General features: G+C 46.1%; 1 protein-coding gene across 9 annotated transcripts; it reads left to right on the forward strand.

Annotated features, from left to right (window-relative positions):
- The first annotated feature begins 10 nt into the window (after positions 1-10).
- On the forward strand, positions 11-22,465 carry aak1b (AP2 associated kinase 1b). Of its 9 annotated transcripts, none has more exons than XM_084694150.1 (21): positions 11-1,018; positions 3,141-3,259; positions 3,402-3,510; positions 4,019-4,161; positions 4,575-4,696; positions 5,070-5,151; positions 5,309-5,441; positions 5,770-5,873; positions 6,147-6,232; positions 6,334-6,494; positions 7,126-7,244; positions 7,591-8,028; positions 8,495-8,661; positions 8,764-8,921; positions 9,025-9,117; positions 9,878-9,973; positions 10,859-10,963; positions 11,785-11,871; positions 14,555-14,725; positions 15,058-15,180; positions 20,136-22,465. In XM_084694150.1, exons 1-21 carry the CDS (start codon positions 862-864, stop codon positions 20,861-20,863), a joined length of 3,501 nt encoding a protein of 1,166 aa, XP_084550276.1. In that variant the 5' UTR covers positions 11-861; the 3' UTR covers positions 20,864-22,465. The 9 variants fall into 9 exon arrangements, 8 of the variants coding, with proteins under 8 accessions (XP_084550276.1, XP_084550283.1, XP_084550278.1 ...); XM_084694157.1 differs by lacking the exon at positions 20,136-22,465 and adding an exon at positions 15,487-15,637; XM_084694152.1 differs by lacking the exon at positions 14,555-14,725.
- Positions 22,466-22,535: the final 70 nt, after the last annotated feature.

Genomic DNA, 22,535 nt, shown 5'->3' on the forward strand with positions numbered 1-22,535 from the left:
GCTGTTGTGGTACTCAGCAGCAGCAACCAAAGCTTGTAGGTTACGTAGTGAAAGCTACTGTGTAGCTAGCGAGTAATGTAGATTTGTTTTTTATTTTGAAGATGTTTATCGACAAAACCAAACTGACATTTAAAATCGTAAATTTAGCTAAATGACTAGTTCCTGCCAATTTAGTAGACATTTCCTGTCGCGAGAAAAAAGAGGTTCGTTCGTGGTTATAAGAAAATTGTACCAGCTAGCCACACCGTTAAATATGGTAGCTAGCTAGGGTAAAGACAGACAAATACGGTTTACAACACAATATGGAAAATGGTGTAAAGTTGTCCCATCGGGTACCACATACTTTGCACCGCGGATATATTGAAACACGTCGTTATATTTAGAGGTTAACCTGGATAACCTTAGCTGCACGAGATGTCATAGCCACGGTGATGGAGGGACATTTCTGTTAGCTAGCTAGCTAACGTTAGCTGGGTATCATGAACAGCTGGACTGATGGAAATGTCTTCCCTGAAGACGATAGCAGGCTTGTTCACTAATTATATGTTGTAGAACGAGATATCATTGTGATATATCTTGTTTGTATTTTACGTAACATACGCCTGTTTATCAGGCAAATGGGAGACTTGACACCAGCTTGCTAAGGATAGTCACTTTTTGACATCTTGGAGCTAGCTCGCTAATTGACAGATCGATATAGCCAGCCAGCTAAGAAATTACTGAATGCTTTTCATCAGCAAACAAGCAGACAGTGTCAGAAAGAATAGCTGCTCTGTCCACAAAATACAACTGGAAACAAGTATAATTTAGCTATTGCACTCTTTAGAATTAAGGCATCAAAGCCCCTCATCACTTAATAACATGAGGAAGTTCTTTGATTCTCGTCGGGAGTTGGTCAGTTCTGGACCTGGTTCAGGAGGGGGAAGCAGTGGATCGAGTCATGCAGGTGGCAATTTTATTGGACGTGCATTTACTATCGGTCGGTACCAAGTCACTGTTGAAGAAACAGTAGCCGAAGGTAAGATATTTTGCCAGTTCAATCTATACTGGTGAATGTTAATCTGGCCAATGCAATGGTAACCATTGAATCAGACAGGAAACTAACAACGTTTCACGCCGAGAGGTTAATTGGTAGTTGGGCTGCTTTGTTTGAGCCACGAAAATACACTTAAATAAAGGGTGTAATACATACTGTTCTCGTATGTTCTGTTGATAATGCCATTGATGGTAGTATCATCTTCCCTTTCTCGGAAGACTAGGCCACACTATCTGAAACACTACACTACCTTTCCCATTCAATTGTAATTTAGCCTATCGTGGATGGATAAAGTTCAGAGGTCAGGCAAATGGAAGTGTTCCCTGTCATTAACAGCCTCATGTGGTAAATCCCATGCAGGGCAGGAGATCCACTTATGAATGAGGCCCTGATTAAATGGGCAGGACAGGTTTGGATGTATGAGTCATCGGACACGAGTACTACTAATATGAGCATGTGCTTTCATCAGGTTTTAAGGGCAATCTTATTCAGGAATAGGCATTGTCCTTGCTATAACATATACTATTCTGGCAATTTCTGGCAATAAGTATTGCAAGCTTGCTGCTCATCTTTTAAGCGCTGCAGGCAGTGACTCGAGCCACATTGCCCATCACACTTTGGCCTACGGCTTCACAGCTGGTTTCACAGCTGGTACAACACACAAAGTACCGTGTGCAGTTAGTTTTAGCCACATATACAAAAAAAGCCCAAATCACAAATGACTCATTTAAAGTCCAATCACCCAGCCACAACACCCACCATCTTAGATTGGCTTTATGTTTTATTCAGTGTGTGTATATATGTATTTATATATATATATATACACACACAATTGAAGTTATTGTTGCACAGTAATACACATTAAAGCAGGATTAAGATTTTATACAGTTTTATTCACTCTAGCAACATCAATAGAATAGTAATAATTGGTTGAAAATAAGATAATAAGATAATGTGTGCTTTTATTCCCGTAGACCCTATCCACAGGCCAGTTCTGATGAACATGCAAAAAAAAAATATCCAAATCAGTTTCAGTGCCGCAGCATCCGTTTACAACTTTCTTTTACAATGCTTGTCCTCTGTTCTCAGGTGGTAGTGTTTACACTGTGAATACAAAGTGCAGGCCTATGTGAGATAGAAGATAATAATTGTTTGTTTTATCTCCACTGCCCTCCCTCCCTCCCTCCCTCCCTCCCTCCCTCCCTCCCTCCCTCCCTCCCTCCCTCCCTCCCTCCCTCCCTCCCTCCCTCCCTCCCTCCCTCCCTCCCTCCCTCCCTCCCTCCCTCCCACACACACACACACACACACACTCACAAACTCTCTCTTTTCTGAGAGAGTTTCTGGACTCACCAGAGACCCTCTGAGTAGAGTGGCAGATGACAGGCATTGGGTTGTCTACTTGACAGTTGAGATGCCCCTGCCCCAGTTTGGGCTCAGCAGCATCGTCTCCACACATACTGCTGCTCTACTGCAGTGGTTCTCAACCCTGGTCCTCAGGGACCCCCTGTCCTGCACGTTTTAGATGTTTCCCTGTTCCAACACACCTGATTCAAATGAATGGGTCGTTAACAGGCTTCTGCATAAGTAGATAACGACCCATTCATTCGAATCAGGTGTGTTGGAGCAGGGAACCATCTAAAACGTGCAGGACAGGGGGTCCCGAGGACCAGGGTTGGGAACCACTGCTCTACTGCATCATTCTAGTCTGCAGTTTCGTCAGGCTGACCTTCAGTATGCAAACCATTGTCAGATAGTCTTATGCACCTGCCTTTTAACAGTATCATGAAACATTATTGTGCAGATATCTGCAGTGAAGTATACCATATGGTTGTATGTGGGCCTTTACAGGCTAGTATTTGCTTAAGGCCATGCCATGGCAATAAATTAATCATAGTGCCACAAGGGCCATTGACACAACTTGCATTGATATTATAATTTGATGAACACGTCTATAGCATGTTGTTCATCATGCCAACGTTTCCCTTATTATGGTCACTCCATTGTCGTCTATTGTTCCTTTTAAGGTCCCTTGAGTTTGCTCTGACACAAGCTAAATGAACATAACGATTAAACATTTCTTGTCGGCTGTCTCCACCTCCCGCAGGGGGCTTTGCGATCGTGTTCCTGGTGCGCACAAGCCAGAGCGTGCGCTGTGCCCTCAAGAGGATGTACGTCAACGACGAGCACGACCTGCAAGTGTGCAAGCGGGAGATCCAGATCATGGTGCGTGCCACGGGCCCACGGGGATGGGGGGGGGGGGGGGGGGGGGACAGGAACAAGCCGTCACCATCTGTTTGTTTTTTCACCTCGGTGTGCACCTTCATTGTCGGCTGCTAACCCGCGACCGTGCATTGTGGTTCTGCAGAAGGACCTCGTCGGCCATAAGAACATTGTTGGCTATCTGGACTCCAGTATTACAGCTGTTGGTGCCGGAGACGTATGGGAGGTGCTCATCCTCATGGACTTCTGTAAAGGTTAGTGGGAGCGGGAAAGAAAAGCCGGTTGAAAAGAAAAGGAAAAGCCGGTTGTGTTCGTCTCTGGACGGTCACGGTGTTTGCCTTGTAAAGGTCACTCGTGCGATTAAAAAAAGGGCCACGCTACCACAGAACTTGTGGTAAACGTCTTTTTCGGCAATTTCACATGACCCCGTTAGTCCATACGAGGGCGCTGTCTTTCCACACGACGGCAGTGTTGCTGTTTTGATATCCAGCGTTTGGCAAGGGTAGTGGAGAACATCGTGTAGCTGTAGTATGGAAAGTGACGGAAATGTAATGTCAAATTAGCAGTAAGAGTAGCTCCATATTTGTTATTGCAAGCCTTAGAGAATTGTTGTTTGGCCCAGTGTTGTCTGTGACGTCACAAACGCACTTTAACAGCACATTGATGTGAAAATCCACTTTTCTCCTGGCCTGTTTTAACTAATAACAGCGGACCCCCTATTGACAGTTTTGGACGTCCGTCAACAATGTTCTGTCTCTGCAGGGGGCCAGGTGGTGAACCTGATGAACCAGCGGCTGCAGACAGGTTTCACCGAGGCTGAGGTGCTGCAGATCTTCTGTGACACGTGCGACGCTGTGTCTCGACTGCACCAGGGCAAATCACCCATCATCCACAGGGACCTCAAGGCAGGACATCTGATTAGTTTCATGTCCTTTTCTCTGTTCTTTTTCTCGCCGCCGACCGTCTCCTTCTCCTGTCTTTAGTGTATGTGTTGCCTAGAACACAGCACCTTGGTGGTAGGCCTGACAACGAAAGGGGAGTTCAGACAGCTCAGCTGCAATCGGTGGTGACCTGGAGTCATCTGATGATGTTGATATTTAAACCTATCACAGTGTCTTTATTGCAAAACAGCTGAAAGTCTGGCTGACTCTAGCCAATGAGCAGTCAGGAGCACTCCGCCAACTATGGCTCGATGTGTTTCGGGACAGTGCTATCGTTTACACTCTCAACTGCGGACGACTCTGTTGGGGCTGCTTGTATGAAATGTGGCTCATGTGACGGCGTCCCGCTGTGACAGACATCTCTTATGTGCTTGCAGGTTGAGAATATTCTTCTGCATGACAAGGGTCACTATGTACTCTGCGACTTTGGGAGCGCCACCAACAAGTTCCAGAACCCACAAACCGAGGGAGTGACAATAGTCGAGGAAGACATTAAAAAGTACGTGGGCGTTGAGAAGTAGACGTCATGTTGACTGAAATTGTTGAAAATAGACCATGACTCAAGACTCTAAGCTGTGAAGGGTGACACGAGGGCTGGGCGCTAAGCCTCGGGCTTACTTGAAAGTCAAAAAAAATCATACCAAGAGGAAAATGAATACAGGCATTTTTCTATATCATTCATACTATCCACCCCTAGTTGACACAAGACACCTGCAGCATGAGTAAATGTCATGTGGTGACATAACATATCATTTGCCAGGGCATCTAGTGCCCAGGGTCATTGGGCAGCGTCTTTGGTATTTAACAAGGATATGTCATATGTCGTTCAAGAATTGTCATTCTTTCTTACAATTAATTTTTCCCTCCTTCAGGTACACCACTCTTTCATATAGAGCCCCTGAGATGGTGAATCTCTACAATAACAAAACGATCACGACCAAAGCAGATATATGGGTTAGTGGACTCAAGAGCTTCTTCCCCGGAACATACTGCCAAACATATTGCGTCATCATACGTATTGCCATAACATTGGATCATTTCTTCAAAGTTTAAAGGGTTTAGAAGGTCGAGATGTAACCAAATTCCTTCCCCCCCTTTGTGTGTCCTCCAGGCGCTCGGCTGTCTGCTGTACAAGGTGTGCTTCTTCACTCTGCCTTTTGGGGAGAGCCAGGTGGCCATCTGCGACGGCAACTTCACCATCCCGGACAACTCCCGCTACTCGTTTGACCTCCACTGCCTCATCCGTCAGTATGCACGCTCGTCCTCGCGGGCCCCCGCCTTGCACCGCGTGGGGGCTTGTCGTGTGGTCCCGTGGTCGCGTTGCTTGAATCTGTGTTGTGAACGCCCCCTCCCCCCCCCCCCTTGTTCTCCTCCCCTCTAGTCGGGGGCTTGGCTTTCGAGGTTGTGTGTGTGGGTCTGTTGTTTGTGGCTTTGTGTTGTTTCTGGTGGTGATGGCCTGGTGGTCTCTCCCTGTCTCTCTCTCTCTCTCTCTCTCTCTCTCTCTCTCCGTGTTCTAACGCTCATTCCCACGTCTGTGTGTCTTTTTCACACCCGGGTCGTCGTGTGTGTCAGGGTACATGCTGGAGCCCGACCCCGATAAAAGGCCCGACATCTACCAGGTGTCCTACTTTGCTTTTAAAATGGCTAGGCGGGAATGCCCTGTTCAGAATGTGAAGGTCAGTCCTCCCTCTGCTCTCGGGTTGTATTTGAGCCTTTCTCTGTGTGTGTGTGTGTGTGTGTGTGTGGGGGGGGTGGTGGAAGGGTTGACTGGTTGAGCCGTGGACTTTTCTCTCTCTACGCCTTTCGAAAGTACACTTTTGTCATTTTCTTCTCCTATTTCGATCCACTTCTCTCAAGCTTGTACTCGGTGCATTGCAATACACATGTAGGTCTTTCGTCCATTTATCTAAATGAGGATTGATTCACCTCCCACCCCCCTCCATTTCCAGAATTCTCCTATTCCCACTCAACTCCCTGAACCCATCAAAGCTAGCGAGGCCGCAGCCAAGAAGACCCAAACCCAGAGCAAGACCAGGTGAGGGAGCTGCCAACCGCCGCTCAATCCTTCTCACTTCAGACCCTAAACGCAAACCATCTTGACCAACGTTTGTGTTCCTCTGTACGTTCGGCCCTTAGACTTACCGACCCCATCCCCACCACTGAGACCTCCATCACCCCCCGTCAGAGGCCCAAGGCGAGCCACGCCCAGCCCAGCGCGGGGATCCTCCCCATTCAGCCTGCAGCCCTCACCCCTCGCAAACGAGCCAACCTCCCTGCCGGAGCAGCCCAGCCCATTGGTGTGTACACGGTCCTCACAGTTCTTTTTCTTCAAGTGCTTCAAGAGGATCACGCTCAGCGAGATTCCCTTTTGTAGGGGGTTAAATATTGTCCGAACAACCCAAACTAATTCCCCTATGGTTTAAAGGAAGATGGGAAACTGAACAGTGTATTAGCATGAACCAAATAATGCCAATACCAATAGAATTACAGTTATTTGACTCTGGGTTAAATCAGAGCAAAAACATTTATTTTTATTTAGCTCATTGCATATAACGGGGTGTAAAGATGTATTGAGAATATATGAACTAAACTGAATTTATTTTTGTCCAGTTAAATATTTATAGACAACACAATTATTCTAGTCTCTTTATTTTCGGTTTCACTCATCACCAGTTTTTCTCTGTTTTGGTCTGCCCTCCGGGTTTTCCTACAACTGTCATGTAGCCTACCGCCACATCCTTGCCTTACACTGAGCAGAGTCCTCAAGTTTGATCAAAAGCCCCTACCAGACAAGCTTTCACGTGTTTGCGTGTCTAGGTTGCTAAGCAACCAACGTACGGTGGCCGAGACTGTTTAACACAGGGGGAAACGATACGTGCTGGTTTCAAGTTGGCCTAGTAGTTACAGTTATTTGTATTTCATCCACAGGTGTGATTCTGAACCTTTCCCAGCCTGCAGCAGCCCTCCAATCACACAAGGCCCAGAGTGCAGGCCCCCCTCCAGCAGCTGCCAACCAATCTCAAAAACCCCCCACTCAACAGAAGCAGGTAATAATGCATCTGGATTAGAGTGGCAAGTTAGGGCTTTCAGTTGAGTGGTAAATATCAGACAATGTTGAATGCCATTGTTAACTATGCTATTTGGTCTAGTTATGTAGTTCTTTTAATTCTGTTTCTGAAGGAGTGAGTGGGGAATGGAGGAAACTATGAATACGATTACACTATTTGTGCATTTGAAGGAAGAATGGTGTGGATTCTAAATAACCAAAGTTTTATACAATCTTGCTATTTCTCTTAAGGAACATTTAGAATGCTTTTATTCCCACCTGACCATGATAGTTGACATCACGGGTGTGTTATTGACACTGCTTGCTGTCACTCATCTCTATGGTAGCCAGGGCAGCCAATCCCAGCAGATGTCAATGCAGCAGGGGGAGGAGTCCCAGTCCTGGCCAAGAACGAGGCCCAACCACAAGCTCTGGCAGGCACACCACAGCAGACCACGCCTACCGTGGCTAGCCCCGCCCCTCAGCAAACAACGCAGGCCCCGTCCAGCCCCGCCCCGCCCAAAGCCCCCGCCCGGAGCGCCCGTCGTAAGCAAGCGGACCCGGCGCCGCAACTCGACCCTCAGCCCTCCTCCGCGGCTCCCCTGCCTCCCTCCTCCCAGCCCTCTGGAGGTCAGATGCCCGTCCTCCAGTTCCAGCCCGCTCCCCAGCCGCTCGCTGACCAGCAGCCCGTGCTCCTCCAGCCCCAAGCTGCCCCGCAGCCCCTCGTCCGGACCCAGCCCGGCTCTTCCGAGACGTGTCCGAATGCTGCTGAGAAACAGCAGACGGTAACAGCCCCCCCTCCCCTCCCTCCACCTCCAGACCGTCGTCATTCCGGTTGGGCCCGGTCATCCATGACGTCATGCATCCATCTTCATTTATCCATCCATCACGTTTTTGGAAAAGCGCACGTCTTATTTTCAGTTTGGTTGCGTGCCAATGATTTTACAAGCTGGGGGGGGTCTGTTATGAAAGGACATCAGTCACTGTCAAATGTATGAATTCCCTTTGTTTTTGTGTTTTTCTTGGGGGGGCACAGCAAAGACGTGATTTTTGTCTGTTAATATCCTTTTTTTTTTTTTGTGCTGTTTTCTTTTGGCCCTTTTTTATCTCACGCTTTTTCTCGTCAATCATGCCTCCTTCGCCATTTCCCTTTGTCAATAACATGTTCACATTTTCCGTGGTTATCCGGATATGAGTCCCATTTACACCCTCCCTCACACTTCTCTCGTACTCTCTCCCCCTCACGCAAAGGCGCTTGCAGCCCAGCCGCAACCCCCCCCTCCATCCTCCAAGACCGCGGAGCAGGAAGAGCCCAGGCCTGTCCCTAGAGACCTCCCTCTGACTGCAATCACCGGCTCACCAGAGAGTGACCCCAAACAACGAAGCCAAGCGGCAGCTGCAGACGTCGACCCTAACCGGTAAGAAGAGCTGCATGGCGTCACATGACGTCACTCACCCGCCGCATGACATCACTCGCCCGCGGGGCTGAGCTTCCCTTGTGTTTTGTGTTTGAATTCTAGAACCCCAGCGTGTGCCAATGAAGGCGGCAAGGAGGTCGCCACGGCTTCGCCCGCAGGCTCTGGTGCCCCCACGACGCCTGCATGGAACCCGTTTGATGACGACGGCTTCTCTAACTTCACTGCTGAGGAACTGGTGAAGAAGGACAAGCAGGCTGATGGTAAGGCGACAAATTGTGCGTGTGCGCGTCACTGACACCACATTTATTGTGTGTGTGCGCGTGCGTGTGTGTCGGGGTAACTTTGTCATTTATCTGTTGTCAGACGCACCTGGAGAACCAGAGAAGGCCCCCGCTGAGGATCTGATCCCAGGCCTGCTGTCCTCCTCCCCGGACCAGACGGTCCCCCAGCCAGCTGGTGAGCCTCCCTCTCACCCTCCACCAGCACAGCTACACCAGGCCTCTGTGTATACACTCTACTGACGCATGCTTAGATTTCCTGTCAGAGGTGTCCATTCCCGCTCGTTCCAGTCACTTGGCCAGCAGGTCGGCTGTAGGGCTGCGGTCTCCCCTCAGGGGGGTTTCCTCACTGGATGTGCTCTGGGTCAGCTGGAACCAGTTTGACCACTAATGCAATTAAACGATAGCTAAACGAAGGTACCGCTAGCTTCAGTTTAGTGCTAGGTTCAGTTTCTGTGTTTGTCTTTTGTGATGTCGAATGGAACGAAGACATCGCGAAGACCCTGGGTTTTATTGCATGGTTATTGGTTACCACAAACATGGTTAAAAACAACAATAAACATGGTTTTATTTGATTCTTTTGCAAAGAAGTTGCTTCAGCAATTAAAAATAAACAAACAGAATACGTTTTATAATTTTTTGACATGATTTGATCCCTCCTAAAAGTACACATAGAACATACAAGTTGCAATAAGAACCTCACATAGGACCCTCATATATAAATATATTTTAGGGACATTCCTGAGTCCTCTGGAAGCGGTAAAAAAACTAAAAAACAAGCTTCATTTGTTTTAATATATTTAGCTGTCATACAGCAGTTATATCTCTCTGGATAAGAGCGTCTGCTAAATGACAACAAAAATACAACAGCAATTATCTGCATAGTATTAAACAATGTAATTTGTCTCGTGTCTTTTTTTTTCATCATTTCATTCCAGTGGAGCATACGGAAGACTTTCTGGGACTGGATTCAGTCACCTCGTCGCTGGTCGTTCCAGAGCCTTTCAATGCTCTCTCACTCTCAAACACACCAGGTAAGAAGTGTCTGAGGTGTCATTGTCTTCATGGGAACACTTCCATTGTCTCTCACAATGGAAGTGGAAAAACGTCCCTCACAGTCGTGTGAGTGTTGCTGGTCATGTGTGGCCTTCCAAGCTTTTTTCAGATGTTATTTTTTCCCCTCAAATGTCACAATGTCAAGTTTGATCTCCAGTTAACGATACTTGTTGAAAATCCACCCTACTCTTCTTGATATGTAGGAAATGAATCCAATTGATATGACATCAAGGGTATTTTCTCGGAAAATCATGAAATGTAAGCGTACTTGTCCGTTTCAGCCTCATGACTGAGAAAATGTTTACCAGTTGCCACAAATAATTTTAGCCACAAACGGCACATGATGATGCTGTTAAATCATCTGCTGTTGTTGACCATCATGTTCACTGGCACTGCTGATCATTTGAAAAGAAATAGCTTAATAATGTCGAGGTTGTTTTGAAAGAATAAGCAGTTCTTTCCATTGGGAAAGTTAGACACAGGGCTAAAAGTAACACTATGGTTTACTACCGATACCGGGAAATTCAGCTTTTCACTCTTTATGGTCATTCTTCACTTAAACACTGGGTTTTTGTGTCTCACAACGGCCTGTCAGATCAATCAATCGATAACAACTGCCATTCCTTCCATCCCGTTGTGTGGTTGATGCACATGGATTGCAAATACGCAACATATTGTCCTGCATTCATTTGAGTCTGTCTTAACCTTTTAAATCCATCTTCCTACACCTTTCCTATTCTCCCCATAACAATTTCTGAAGAATTGCTGTCGAAGAACAAGCAATTTTCTTCAGTGGTCTTTGTGTTGTTCCACGCTGCCTTATTTTCCACTTGTTTTCTTTCATTCTCTTTGCTAATCTATAGAGAAGCTGATTGAGGGACTGAAGTCCCCAGACCCTTCTCTTATGCTTCCTTGCCTCTTGTCACTGGCCGATCCATTTGGTGGATCGGTTGAGGAATCTGCCAAAGGTAAATCGCCATAGTCTTTCAGACTAATCTTTTCGTGTCTCTCTTACCCCTTTCACACCTAAAACCTAAAGCGATGGTCTCCAGGCCTGTATATTTGCGTGAGTTTAGGCTATTTATAACCCTAAAATGGCAGGCCTGGTTACTACCTACATATCAAAGCCATTGGCAGGAAGGGCTATTGTGTTTGGACATTAATGAGCGTATATTTCAGGTGAGGCTGAGCGGTTAGGGAATCAGGCTACTAATCAGAAGGTTGCCGGTTCAATTCCGGGCTGTGAAAATGACGGTGTGTCCTTGGGCAAGGCTCTTTACCCTACTTGTTTTGGGGGGAATGTCCCTGTACTTACTGTAAGTCGCTCTGGATAAGAGCGTCTGCTAAATGATGATTAATTGTAAAAGTATATTTTGAAAAAAGCGCTTGAAGTGATCCAGTCAAAGTTTGTTTAAGTCGTGTGCCAATTACGGGAAATGGCTAGTAAACAATGATAAAATACTTCAATTATAACGTAATAAAATGTAGTAATATAAAAACACTGTCCATCTTACACCCTGTAACCCATGGTTCAGTAACGAACAGTGCAGATTTTACCACCAGCTACCCACGTCCAATCTAATTCGATTTGTGTGAAAGGGGTATACGTGAACACTTTCAATTTATTTTGGTCCTGTTCCCTCTCTTCCTATTGTGCCTCTTCCCTTTTCTTCACCGTTCTCGAAGCTATCAGTGAGCCTATTTAGCAATCATCTCTTTTACTAGGCCAATGCACCTTGGTGTCCGCTCTGACATCCTCCCCCCTTGACTTCCTCTCTCCTTGTCTCAGCTGCTCCAGCGGAGGTGTCTGTTGGCCCTCTCATCCCCGGTCTGGAGTCTCCTCTGACACAGATTGAGAGAGCCTTTCCTGATTCTGGTCAGTAACTGCCTCACAGACAACACAAAGTATGATACCCATTTCTAAGCAAGCTGGAGCATCAATGGACAGTATTCATGGTTTTGAAAATGGATGTTATTTAACATAATAATAGTAATTTGACCACTGATGGATGTGAGAGCAGGCTTGTCAGTTAATTCCTACCTCCATTACAGTTACACCGTACATTGACTGTCAAAGGAAGGCCAGGCCGAGAACAGAGATTTCATTTCAAAGGAATCATATTCCGTCTCATCCTTTGATATATTCACTCAAAAGATCTTCATCTTATTTCCCCAACAACAGCGCATGGGCATTGAATCTAATAGGGCTGCACGATTATGGCCAAAATGATAATCACAATTATTTTGATCAATATTGAGATCACAATTAATTATCACGATTATTTATTGATTTTAACCTAATCAAATTTGATTGTCACAATGCATTGTACCTGCAGAATGGATGTGAATACAACTCAAAATATACAATCAATAAAAAAACGATCTCCGTCCACAAGCGTTTTCATGTCGTTTTCTAAATGTTACCCTTCCACACTAACTCGGTACGTGACAGTCGTTGTCATGGTTACGCCACTCCTGCCCCTCCCTCCCGCCACGCTGCTCTGTTTACATAGGCCTACTCCTTTGGCAATACCTTTTGGTGTTTTAAAATTGTCCCACCAGCTAGCTGTTCAACCAGGTCTCACCCAGAATCGCCGCTCTTTGTTTGGTATAAACCGTCTTCTCTGCCTTGTCCCCCTATCGTTCAGGCACACCGAGTAGGCCTACAACGTTCGCCTTCTGCGTAGGAGAAACGCGTTTCTATTAAGTGATCATTCTTGTACCTGAAGTAGGCTACAGTAACTAGACTGGTAAATACATTATAGAGATGGAGTAGTATGTTCATCTTGACATTACAGCTATAGAGCGAAAGCTACCCCCAATGCCATAGCAACTGAATGTCATCGTATCTGAAAAGCTCCGTGGACCCCGTCCTACTACGCGAACCCAGCCTTTTCACATGTCTCGGGCTAGTGTGGACGGGGCCTCTGTCCCCTGTCCAGAAACGAAGCTGCGTGGTGCAGGGAACATCTCGTGATCAGACATGAGGTGTATTCAACTCCATGCAGCGCCAGGCCCGGATCTATTATATCTATTTATCTCTGTCAATTTGAGCACCATTTCAGGGCTCGACATTAACTTTTTGAGGCACTTGTCCTTTGGAAAAGTACTTTTACGTTTCACTTGTCCATGCACAAAAGTCACTTGTCCGGGTAAAGATTTATCATTTAATATTTGTTCTGTGTGTATTGACGTTTCTAGCTAGCTAACTGTCACGCGCGGCTTTGAGACCTTGTCTTTAAAAACAGTATTTCAAAGCCCTGATGGTGTAACTGAGACGACACAGTAAATAATTCCTATTTGAAGTAGCTAATAAGCACCCATTCAAGTGTTGAGCATTTAATTAGCTGCAAGGTCTGTAGAGATCTTGGTACAAAGACACCTTTTTGTGTTTTGAAAATGCAGAATTCAGTCAAATAAAATCGATAACATAGACCTAATAAGTGGAACATAACGTGAAGTAACATGGCATTTTATTTTGTTTGAGTTTTAACTTGTCCAGTGGGGCAAGTACACTTCTCTTCCACTTGCCCTACAAAAAAATCAACTTGTCCCGGGCAAGCGGAGCAGAGATAATAAAAAACGATCTCCGTTTTTTAGCAGAGATCATTCCCAAACAGACTGCGCAAACACAGAACCAAGTTTGGAGGCGGCTGGGGTGGGGGAGAGAACTAAGGAATTATTTTGTAACGCACTGTGCGACCCTGCTAGTGCCGGCTGACACCAGCACCCCTCGGAGTCTCCCAGCTGAACCGGCTTTGCTTCTTTCTAGAGCCTTCTGTGTGTAATGCCGGCTCAAAGTCGTTCAAACAATTGGCTTGCCAAAGACCCATCCTTTTCTTCTGTGATATTTGAGATGCTGTTATAGTGTGACTCGCTCCTCAGTGTTAATACCACCCACTTGGCTCCAGTGAAGAGCTACCTTTTAGGTGGTGCAGCTATGCGGCCATGGTTGTAGCAGAACAATTGAGCACAACAGTTCACAAATGTATTCCACGATCCACAAATGATTGCCTGCATCTGCAAAAATGTGTGCGAGATCAAAAATATCTGAAAAACTTGTGTATTTATATTTGCAAGTGTGTTCATGTCTAAGTCTGCAAGTCTATACATAGACTTGATCTACAAATGTGTAGACAAAGGTGGACCTTACAATTTGCTGTTTTGTTTTTTTCTTTCATGTTATTTTGCTACATTCCTGCAATGGCAGAGATCATCTATATGTTAAATTGCCGTCATCCTGATTTGTAAAAACCTTATCTGTGGGTAGCCACCTACACGTTTTCATGACTGGGATAATACATTGATTAAAAACTGCTCTCACACTTAATTAAAACATCTAAGAGAAAGACAACATCCAAAGCTAATGAATAAAATATCCAAAGTATAAATCATAGGACATTTCCGAGTTCAGGAATAGGGTGAATAGACCGAAATATCACGGCTTCGAGCTGCTGTCCATCATTGAGGTTTTCACACCAAAGCCGAGCCATCAAGTCAGACCCCTGGCTTGGCCAACAGACCTGTCAGTGACCTGTCCTCTCTCCTCGCTCCTCCAGAAGCACTGACCGGGGAGGACTCTCTCCTGGGCTGCTCCCTCATCTCGGGCCAGTTTGCCCCGTCCAAAGGGCCCAGCGGTGCCCCCTCTCTCTTCTCCGCCCCCACTTCCGCTGCTTCTGCCCTGGATGAGTTAACCATGCTGTCTGGGGAGGCCCCCCAGCCCCTGGCAGGTAAACCCCCTCCGTCCCGTCCCGTGGTTAGAACCACCAGGCTTGAACGTAATAACACGGTGCCCCCTCGACACTCGGCAAAGTCCTCTTTTTTTTTTTTTCTCTCGACGAAATAGAGGTGTGTGTGCGCGCGTGTGTTACTGGAGGTCGGCCATCGTCATAGAGACGGTGTTGTCTGGAAATGCCGAGGTTGACCATCTGGAGATGATCCGTCTAATTTGAATGCACTAAACTCTACGTGCATGTGACCGTTTTGCTTCCAGCGCCTTTGAGAGAGCCCCGGTGCTCTGACGCGCCTTCATCTCTCTCTTCCTCCCTGCCTCATTATGCAGACTCCTCCCTCCTGATGACTGACTTGGAGGCCCATCTGCCCGACGCGCCCCCTCCGGCAGAGCCCGGACCAGAGGACGAGTTTGACCCCATCCCCGTCACGGGCCCCAAAAGCACCTCCCAAGGTACGCCTCGCTACTGTCCTCGTACCTGGACACTTACTGGTCATTCGCGGCTGTCTGTTACCACTTTGTTAGTCCCCCCCCCCCAAGTAGGCTTAAAGTTTATCGGTTGGTCGTGTTTTTCTCAGCTTCTATTTCTCTTTCCTTTTACACGTGTTCTCCGATCCTTTCCTCTTTTCTGCTTCTTGTGACTCCCTTCCCTTGCTCTCTTCCCTCCCTCCTTCCCGGCCTCTCCCTGCCTCTAACCCCCCCCCCCCTCCCCTTCCCTTCCCTCCACCTCCCCCCCTCCCTTTCTGTGGCCAATTACAGGAGGCCACTCCCGCAGTAACAGTGGCAGCTCAGAGTCCAGCCTCCCCAGTCTGGCCCGCTCCCTGCTGCTAGTGGACCAGCTCATCGACCTGTAGACCCATTTGCAGCTGGCAGAGGAGAGAGGAGCTGTGTTGTGTGGAGGCGGTGGGGGGTGGGGGTGGGGGGGTGTATTATAGATCCAGACCTTATTGTTATAGCCCCCGTCACCACTCGCGTCAACCTTGACTTGCTTTTTGCTTTCACCTCATCCATCTTCATCAGAAACACCCCCCTCCTTCAAGTCCTGTCCTGTCTGCTGGGCGCCCCGCTGTGGCCTGCTTTCAGTCTCCCCTCCCCCTCGATCCCGTCATCCTTTCACTGTGTCCCGCTTTCCTTTTCACCCGTTTATTCGATCGATGGCAGCTTTTGGACCTCACTCTGTCGTCGGTCAGTGCCTGTCGTGTCTGCCCGTTTGTGTCTTGGTTCTTCTTGGTTTTCGCCGGACCCCTGCGTCGGACCCTCTCGCCAGGTCCCGTTGTGCCACTGTGTGTCTCGCGCCATTTCAGAAAAGAGGATCCCTCTCCCAATGATTTGCACGTCATCAAGGTAGCTACAGGATAACGTGAGGCTACCACTTAAGATGAAGCATACTAAGAGGGGAGGGGGAACTCCTTTGCCAACTTTCCACGTAGCCTACTTAGCACTCTTACGGGGGTGTTTGTGCCCGTGTATCATTCCCTGCTGTCGTATAGAAGTGGTTGTTTCGTCATTGAAACTCATACACACTTTTTAGAAGCTGATCCCTCCAGAGCATTCCCAAAGCGTCGCGCTTCGAGTTCTAGAGCATGAGGCTGCGGGCTCAAAGTCAAATAGTTAACGCTTTTCAGTCAACTCAGCCGTTTTAAGGGGCTGTGCGATACAGAGAGTCGACAATGATTCTTTCAGCGATTTACACGTGGAGAGAGAGGGAAGGGGGCGCTTTCCCCCAGTGAGCACTGATACGACCATTTAGTGAACTAAGCATAATCAGGCTACTCAAAAGTCATTGCCATTCCATCAACAACATTCTATACTCCGACCATATTCATGTGCATTCCTAGCTGTATAGAATCCTGCACACCTGTTCCTTTTTTGGGTTATTGTTATCCTAGAAAATGTACATTTGCAATACCTACAGGCACAGAGGTAATGACCCTTGGTTTGGTTCCTCCTCTATAAAAAGAAAAAAAAGAAAAAAAAAAAGAAGTAAGAAGTCCTTGTTAAAAAGTTCTCGTTCCCTGTCTGTCATAGCTTTACTTGTGGAAAAATATGGAAATATATATATTTATTAATGTCTGTTAATAAATGTGAATATGACTAGTGTTAGAGAATGAATGTATGAAATAAATATTAGTATATGAAATGGAATCATATATATATATATATATATAATGATGATATATATATATATATATATATATATATATATATATATATATATATATATATATATATAATGATTCCTACGATCTATATCATAGAAGAAGACGGATAAATACTGAATACTAAATATCTTATTCCTGTTTGTGCAAATGTGTGATGAAAAGTTATTCCCCCCCCACTACGTTTCGTCAACTATTGTTAATCTAGCAGAACATACAGTTGTGACAATCCTAGCTTTTACCTTTTCAGGATTGAGACAAATTGTACATCTTCCAAGTAAAAGTATAGTGAACTTTGAAGGCTTGGTTTTGCTGACATTCTTTAAGGTTGTGTTTTTTTTGGTTAAAGTGAACAAAACTGTTCCCATTGATTGCAATGGAAACACATCTAAGGGACTGTTGTCCTGAATCAGTTCTTATTCATTGCTCAATAATGGCTGAACTACTACCCTTGCTGAACTAGTGCTCTGTAAAGCCATGATTATGTGCAGTGGTTTTCGTTGGTCCTAGAGACTCATATCAAAGCATGGCAATGTTGTTGAATGTTCCGTTGATTTGTTCGATAACTTGATGGTTTGTGCGTGCGAGCGAGTGTGCGTGCGTGTTGACATGATGTACTGTAACTTAGTAACAGCCAGTCTGAGTTGTGGGGGAGTGATATGCTTGTGGTGTTGTTCGACTCGCTGCAATAACAGCGACACTCAAATTGGTGTTGCCGTTTGAATTCTCTCGCTGAAAGCACAGCACTCTTTACTCTCTCAGGTAGGAAGAGTGAGTCAGTCTATCTTAACGAGTCCTTAACGGGTCTCAGGGCCCCTGTGCTACTTTAATGACCTCTGACAGAGACAATGGCATACATAGGTTAGAATATTTCTCAATGTCAACCAATGGAATAAAAAGATGATTGATTTCAATGGAGGAGGGCGGGGGCGGGTGGAAGGCTGGGGGAGATGAAAATGATGATGGATGACTCGACATTCAGGAGGGTCACAGATCTCAGTCCTCGGCAGTGAGTCGTTTCCCCCAACCTGAACACAGGGCACAGTGAACGAGGCGCCGCGCTCGCTCCTGTGTGAGCGAAACACCCCTGTCCCTGCTGCTCCGTGGCCCAGGAAGTACAGAGTACCTTTTATTTGACAATACAGCTTTACGCAAAAGGTTTAGGCACCCATGGTCTAAACATCCGTCACTGTGAATAGCTAAGCGAGCTAAAGATGACCTGATTTCCTAAAGGCATATGGTTGAAGAGGACTGTGGAAGCAAATCAGTGCCATAATGTTTTGAATTTTAAAAGGCATCGAATACTTGATATTGAAATTTAAACAACACTGAATTCTCCTCTGAATATATTTCAATGTAAAATAAAATTCAGGTTGCTCAAATTTGAGCCTAAAAAATGCAATCATAAAAGTTCAACCATAAAAAACTCGACCCTATCAAATTTGATCCGAACATTTTCGAGCTGAAAAAATTAGAGCAAATTTTTTTTGAGCCTATAAAATTCGACCAAAAAATGTTTTAGGTCCATTTCGATTGCATTGAGGCTCGATTACTCTACCTGTCCTCGATATGCCGGATGTTAAAAATCAGAATTTAAGCTTGAAATGTTTTTGGGGTCGAATTTGAACGTTTTCTTCCAGAACTCAACTTGAACTCTCCACACTTCCAAAACTCTTAGCTTTCTTATTATAGCCTTCACCTGCTGTATGGGCATCAGTTATTTTATTTTCAGAGTACTAGGCAGCTGCTTAGAGGAGCCAATGGCTGCTGATTGGTGGGACAAGGTTTGAGGAGTCAGAGTAATATTAAAGCTATTATTAAAGCGAAATTTGCCTGGCCTTTCCCATCGATGATTGTGAACATTAAGCCAGCACACTAACAAGCTGAGGTCTGAGACCTTGGTGGATGTTCTCTGAGAACCGTTGCATGGTGCGCCTTTCTTTTTTTTTTATTCCAAAATTATACAAAAGAAAAATAATACACTTATCTTGCTTGAAATGTGGAAAGGAATGTGTCATCTTCAACTTTATGCCTTTTGGGAGATCGGTTCATCTTATACTCGCTTAACTATTCACAGTAACAAGAATTTTGACATGGGGGGGGCCCAAACATTTGCATACAACTGTTTGTGGAGCAAGACATGCCAGCAGCTAATTCCAGTTTGACAACATTTATTGAAGGGAGAAAAAGATAACGGCAACGTAACAATCCTTTTGTCCCATATCTCAGGCATTTGTAGATACAGTACCTGCAGCGGAAGGCTTTTGTTCACAATGTTTTCCGCCCCCCCCCCCCCCCCTTCCTCCTCTCTCTCTCCCTACACTGTACAGTGAAGTCATTCGCGGATTCTAATGTGGCTATGAACCTATGCAATCCTTGAGCTTCTCCCAGTAGACACCACGGTGCTGTTGTACTCAGTAAAGGTCTTGGCCTGCAGGTAGTTAAACTTGTGACGTAGTGAATCCAGACACCCCCTCATCCTCCCTGATGTTTTTGCCAAACGTGGAAGCTGTTTATGACATTGTCCTTCTGAGTGTTCTGAAACTCACTCATTCTCTATGGCACCCGACCCCTTATTGCCAGTGCTGTGTCATTCTGTGTGCACCTTCTATTTTTGTGAGATGACTAAAAATAACTACAAAGAAAGAGATGGTGAAATAAATGTGTAAATGTGAATGTACTCTTGTTGTTGAGTATTCATTCAGTGGCTTTGCGAAGCCCCGAGACACGTTTTTAAAGGTTTTAAACATAACATTGGATAAATGCAATTGCAGCATTCACTGTGTGTGAACCCTTAAGTTCTGCAGTAATTGACCATTCTCTGTCCGGACGGCAGGCTTACACAGGTAAGAGTCTTAGTCCGGTTGTTCCTTGTGTCAACCTTTTTGTTGTCTTGTTGACATTTCTCTCACCTCATGTCTTGTGATTCATGAATCATCCGTGAGATGGTGTCTTATGTCGAAGCTCACAGTGAGTGATTTTTCTTGGGACGCACATTGTGATTCAACACTCGGATACAGAAGGCAGAATTAGGCCACGTGAATGTAATGTTGGTATCCTACGGTCATGACTGACTGTGTAATCAATAATCTGATAAAACCCCAACACACAAAATATAATCTCGGCTTTTACTCTTACCTCTCCGTGTACAGTACCTCCGTTTTCCAATAAAGTCTTGAGACCTTAAGACCAAATAGTAGTTGTTTACAAGTTGTTTACACTAAACTAGCTTTCCGCTCTACCCTACAGATGTGCAGTGGGGGTCTGGTATCAGGGGCCCTGGGCAGGCTTGTGAGGAACAGCGCGTAGTCTGTGAGGGGGTCCTGGTTCCCTGCATGCACGACTGTTCCATCCCCAGAATCCTGGCACAACACACCAGCAACACACCCCCCCAGCCGCCTCACCCCTCCAGCCGGCGCTCTGGACCCGTGCAGGAACCCCTCGGAAGCCCCCCATGTCCAGCGGACCGCGCTGTCACCTCGCCGGACGTCTTCCTGCTCGCCCCTTTTAGGACGGCTGAGAAAGGTGTGGTCCCCAGCTCCACTTTCCTCCTGCCCCATAAGCCCCCCCCGTCCTCCGACGCTTCTCCCCAGGCCCCTTGTGGGAGGAGAAGGGAGCCCGTCGAAACGATTCCCCCCGTCCGTCCGCGTCCTCCGAACCCGGACGCCCCCCGTCAGATCCAGCCCCGCGACTCCCGTCCCCAGGTCCGACTGGCCCCCTGGGGCCTGGCCCCCGCGAAGCGACAGCCCCTGCCCGTCTCCCCTCGCTCCGAGGCCCCGTTGCCCCAGCAGCCCGTGGCGGCCCATCGCGTGGTCTCCAGCGTGGGGCAGCAGGCCGCCGTGGGCTCTGTGGCTGTGGGACCCCTGCACTCCTGGACCATCGGAGGGGGAGCTCTGAAGGACCCCTTTCTCAGGGCTCCCTTTCGTCCCAGGTGTCCGAAAGGCAAACCTTTATACGAGGGACATCATCTCACCTGAGCCCAGTCTTCACCCCCCATGACCTTCATTTCAAAACAGCCAGACAAGCACATGTGAACCCTGACGAGGTCTTAACCCCTTGTCCATAAAAAAAGAAGAAAAAACCCTGCCTTCTCCAGAAAGAGAAATGGATTTTCCTCAGGCTCTCTTGGCTAAGGGTGCATGCAGTATTATAATGGACTTGTATAACACACTGTTCATCTACCTCAGCGTTATGATGGTTGATCAGATTGAGCAAAGCTGATGGGAAACACAGGCAACCAAAACACCAGGGACATTTGAAATGATACTAGTTAATTGTACTGTGCCGCATGGGTAATTTGACTATAATGGATTGTATAATTGTCCACGTTGAAAATTGTTTGTCATGGATGTACGTGTTGCTGTACTATGATATTGGTGATCTATTCCAAGTAGTCACTTTCCTATCTTTTGAACAAAGCATGTTTTGCTTAGCCTTTTTTCACGTTTTCAGATTCTTATCCTTTTCAGATGAAGATTTCTCATTTCATTTTTTCCCACGTAATGAGTCCAGTCAATCCACCTACTACACAGCAGAGTGGCCATGTTCACCTTTAGTGGTCCAATCGAATGTGTTCGACTTCATGTACCATTTGAAAGTCTTGTGTGATGTGGACTAAAATGCCCAAATCTTGCAGAGTGGATGTTCTCGGTGACATTGGATCACATACACCACCAAGCCTTTCAATTATTTACCACACTGATTGGCTATGCTGTATAGTATATTACAAGTTGTACAGCACTCATGTTTTGGGAAGACAATATATTTTTTAAATCAAATGTATTTAATGTAGGAATCCATGAATGGCATTATGCATTATAATAATAATAATAATGTGCTATTAGTCAAAGTATCTTTTTCGTTTTTTTTTCTTCGTTTATTTTACACAAAAACTTGTCACCGGTGTTCAAAAGCATCCACATCCATGCAAATGACTGTGGAAAACCGTCCCTTAAAAGATCATCATGCTGCCACTCATCCGAGCTCCTTCAGGCCTCCCTGAGTCCTGCTGAGCCCAGCCGAGTGGGTCCGCCTCGTGCCTACCGTTTATCTGGCAGCTCTGCGTGACATTAGCGTTAGCATTTGCTTTTATTGCTTTCAGGAGTCTGCCTCAAGGCAGCCATCCCTGGCTGCCTCTGTAGCCACAGGCATGTCTCCATGAGCTCATTTCCCACAGGATTAGGAGTCTGTCCGCCTCTCTCTTATATTATGTAACAACGCTATTAAACCAGTAGTAGGCATCTCTATTCATGCGAGTTTCGAGGTTTGAAGGGTCCTAGTCTTGCTTCAAGAAAAAGATTGCTTGAATTAAAAGAAAATGCAGTCCGTGTATGGTACTTTATCTCGATTGTTCAATGTGCAGTATGGTTAGTATCCTGTTTGTGGCTAGGTAGTCGTAATATCTTTATGCAGTGCTGATATTTCCATGTGGCTAACTTAAATTTGGATTCAAACGTATAATGGGCCACTGTGTGTACCATGAGCTAAGGCACCAAGACATTTTGCCTTGCCTTGACATATCATGTTTATTTTTTATTTTTTCTTACCTACCGGTAATAAAAATATTTTATCAATCAAAACCGACCATCCTGGTTGTCATTGCTGATACACAAAGAAAGTTATTTGCTGCTTTCCGGAATATTCCCCAGA

Source organism: Hypomesus nipponensis, chromosome 27, assembly GCF_054491055.1.
Source record: "Hypomesus nipponensis isolate SF chromosome 27, ASM5449105v1, whole genome shotgun sequence".
NCBI lineage: Eukaryota > Metazoa > Chordata > Actinopteri > Osmeriformes > Osmeridae > Hypomesus > Hypomesus nipponensis.

Bases quoted from the DNA above. Each gene is read 5' to 3' on its own strand.
- aak1b (XM_084694150.1), top strand. From the start codon at position 862: ATGAGGAAGTTCTTTGATTCTCGTCGGGAGTTGGTCAGTTCTGGACCT. The intron at 4,697-5,069 runs GTACGTGGGCGT...TCCCTCCTTCAG, and splicing joins GTCGAGGAAGACATTAAAAA to GTACACCACTCTTTCATATA. The intron at 7,245-7,590 runs GTAATAATGCAT...TCTCTATGGTAG, and splicing joins CCCCCACTCAACAGAAGCAG to CCAGGGCAGCCAATCCCAGC.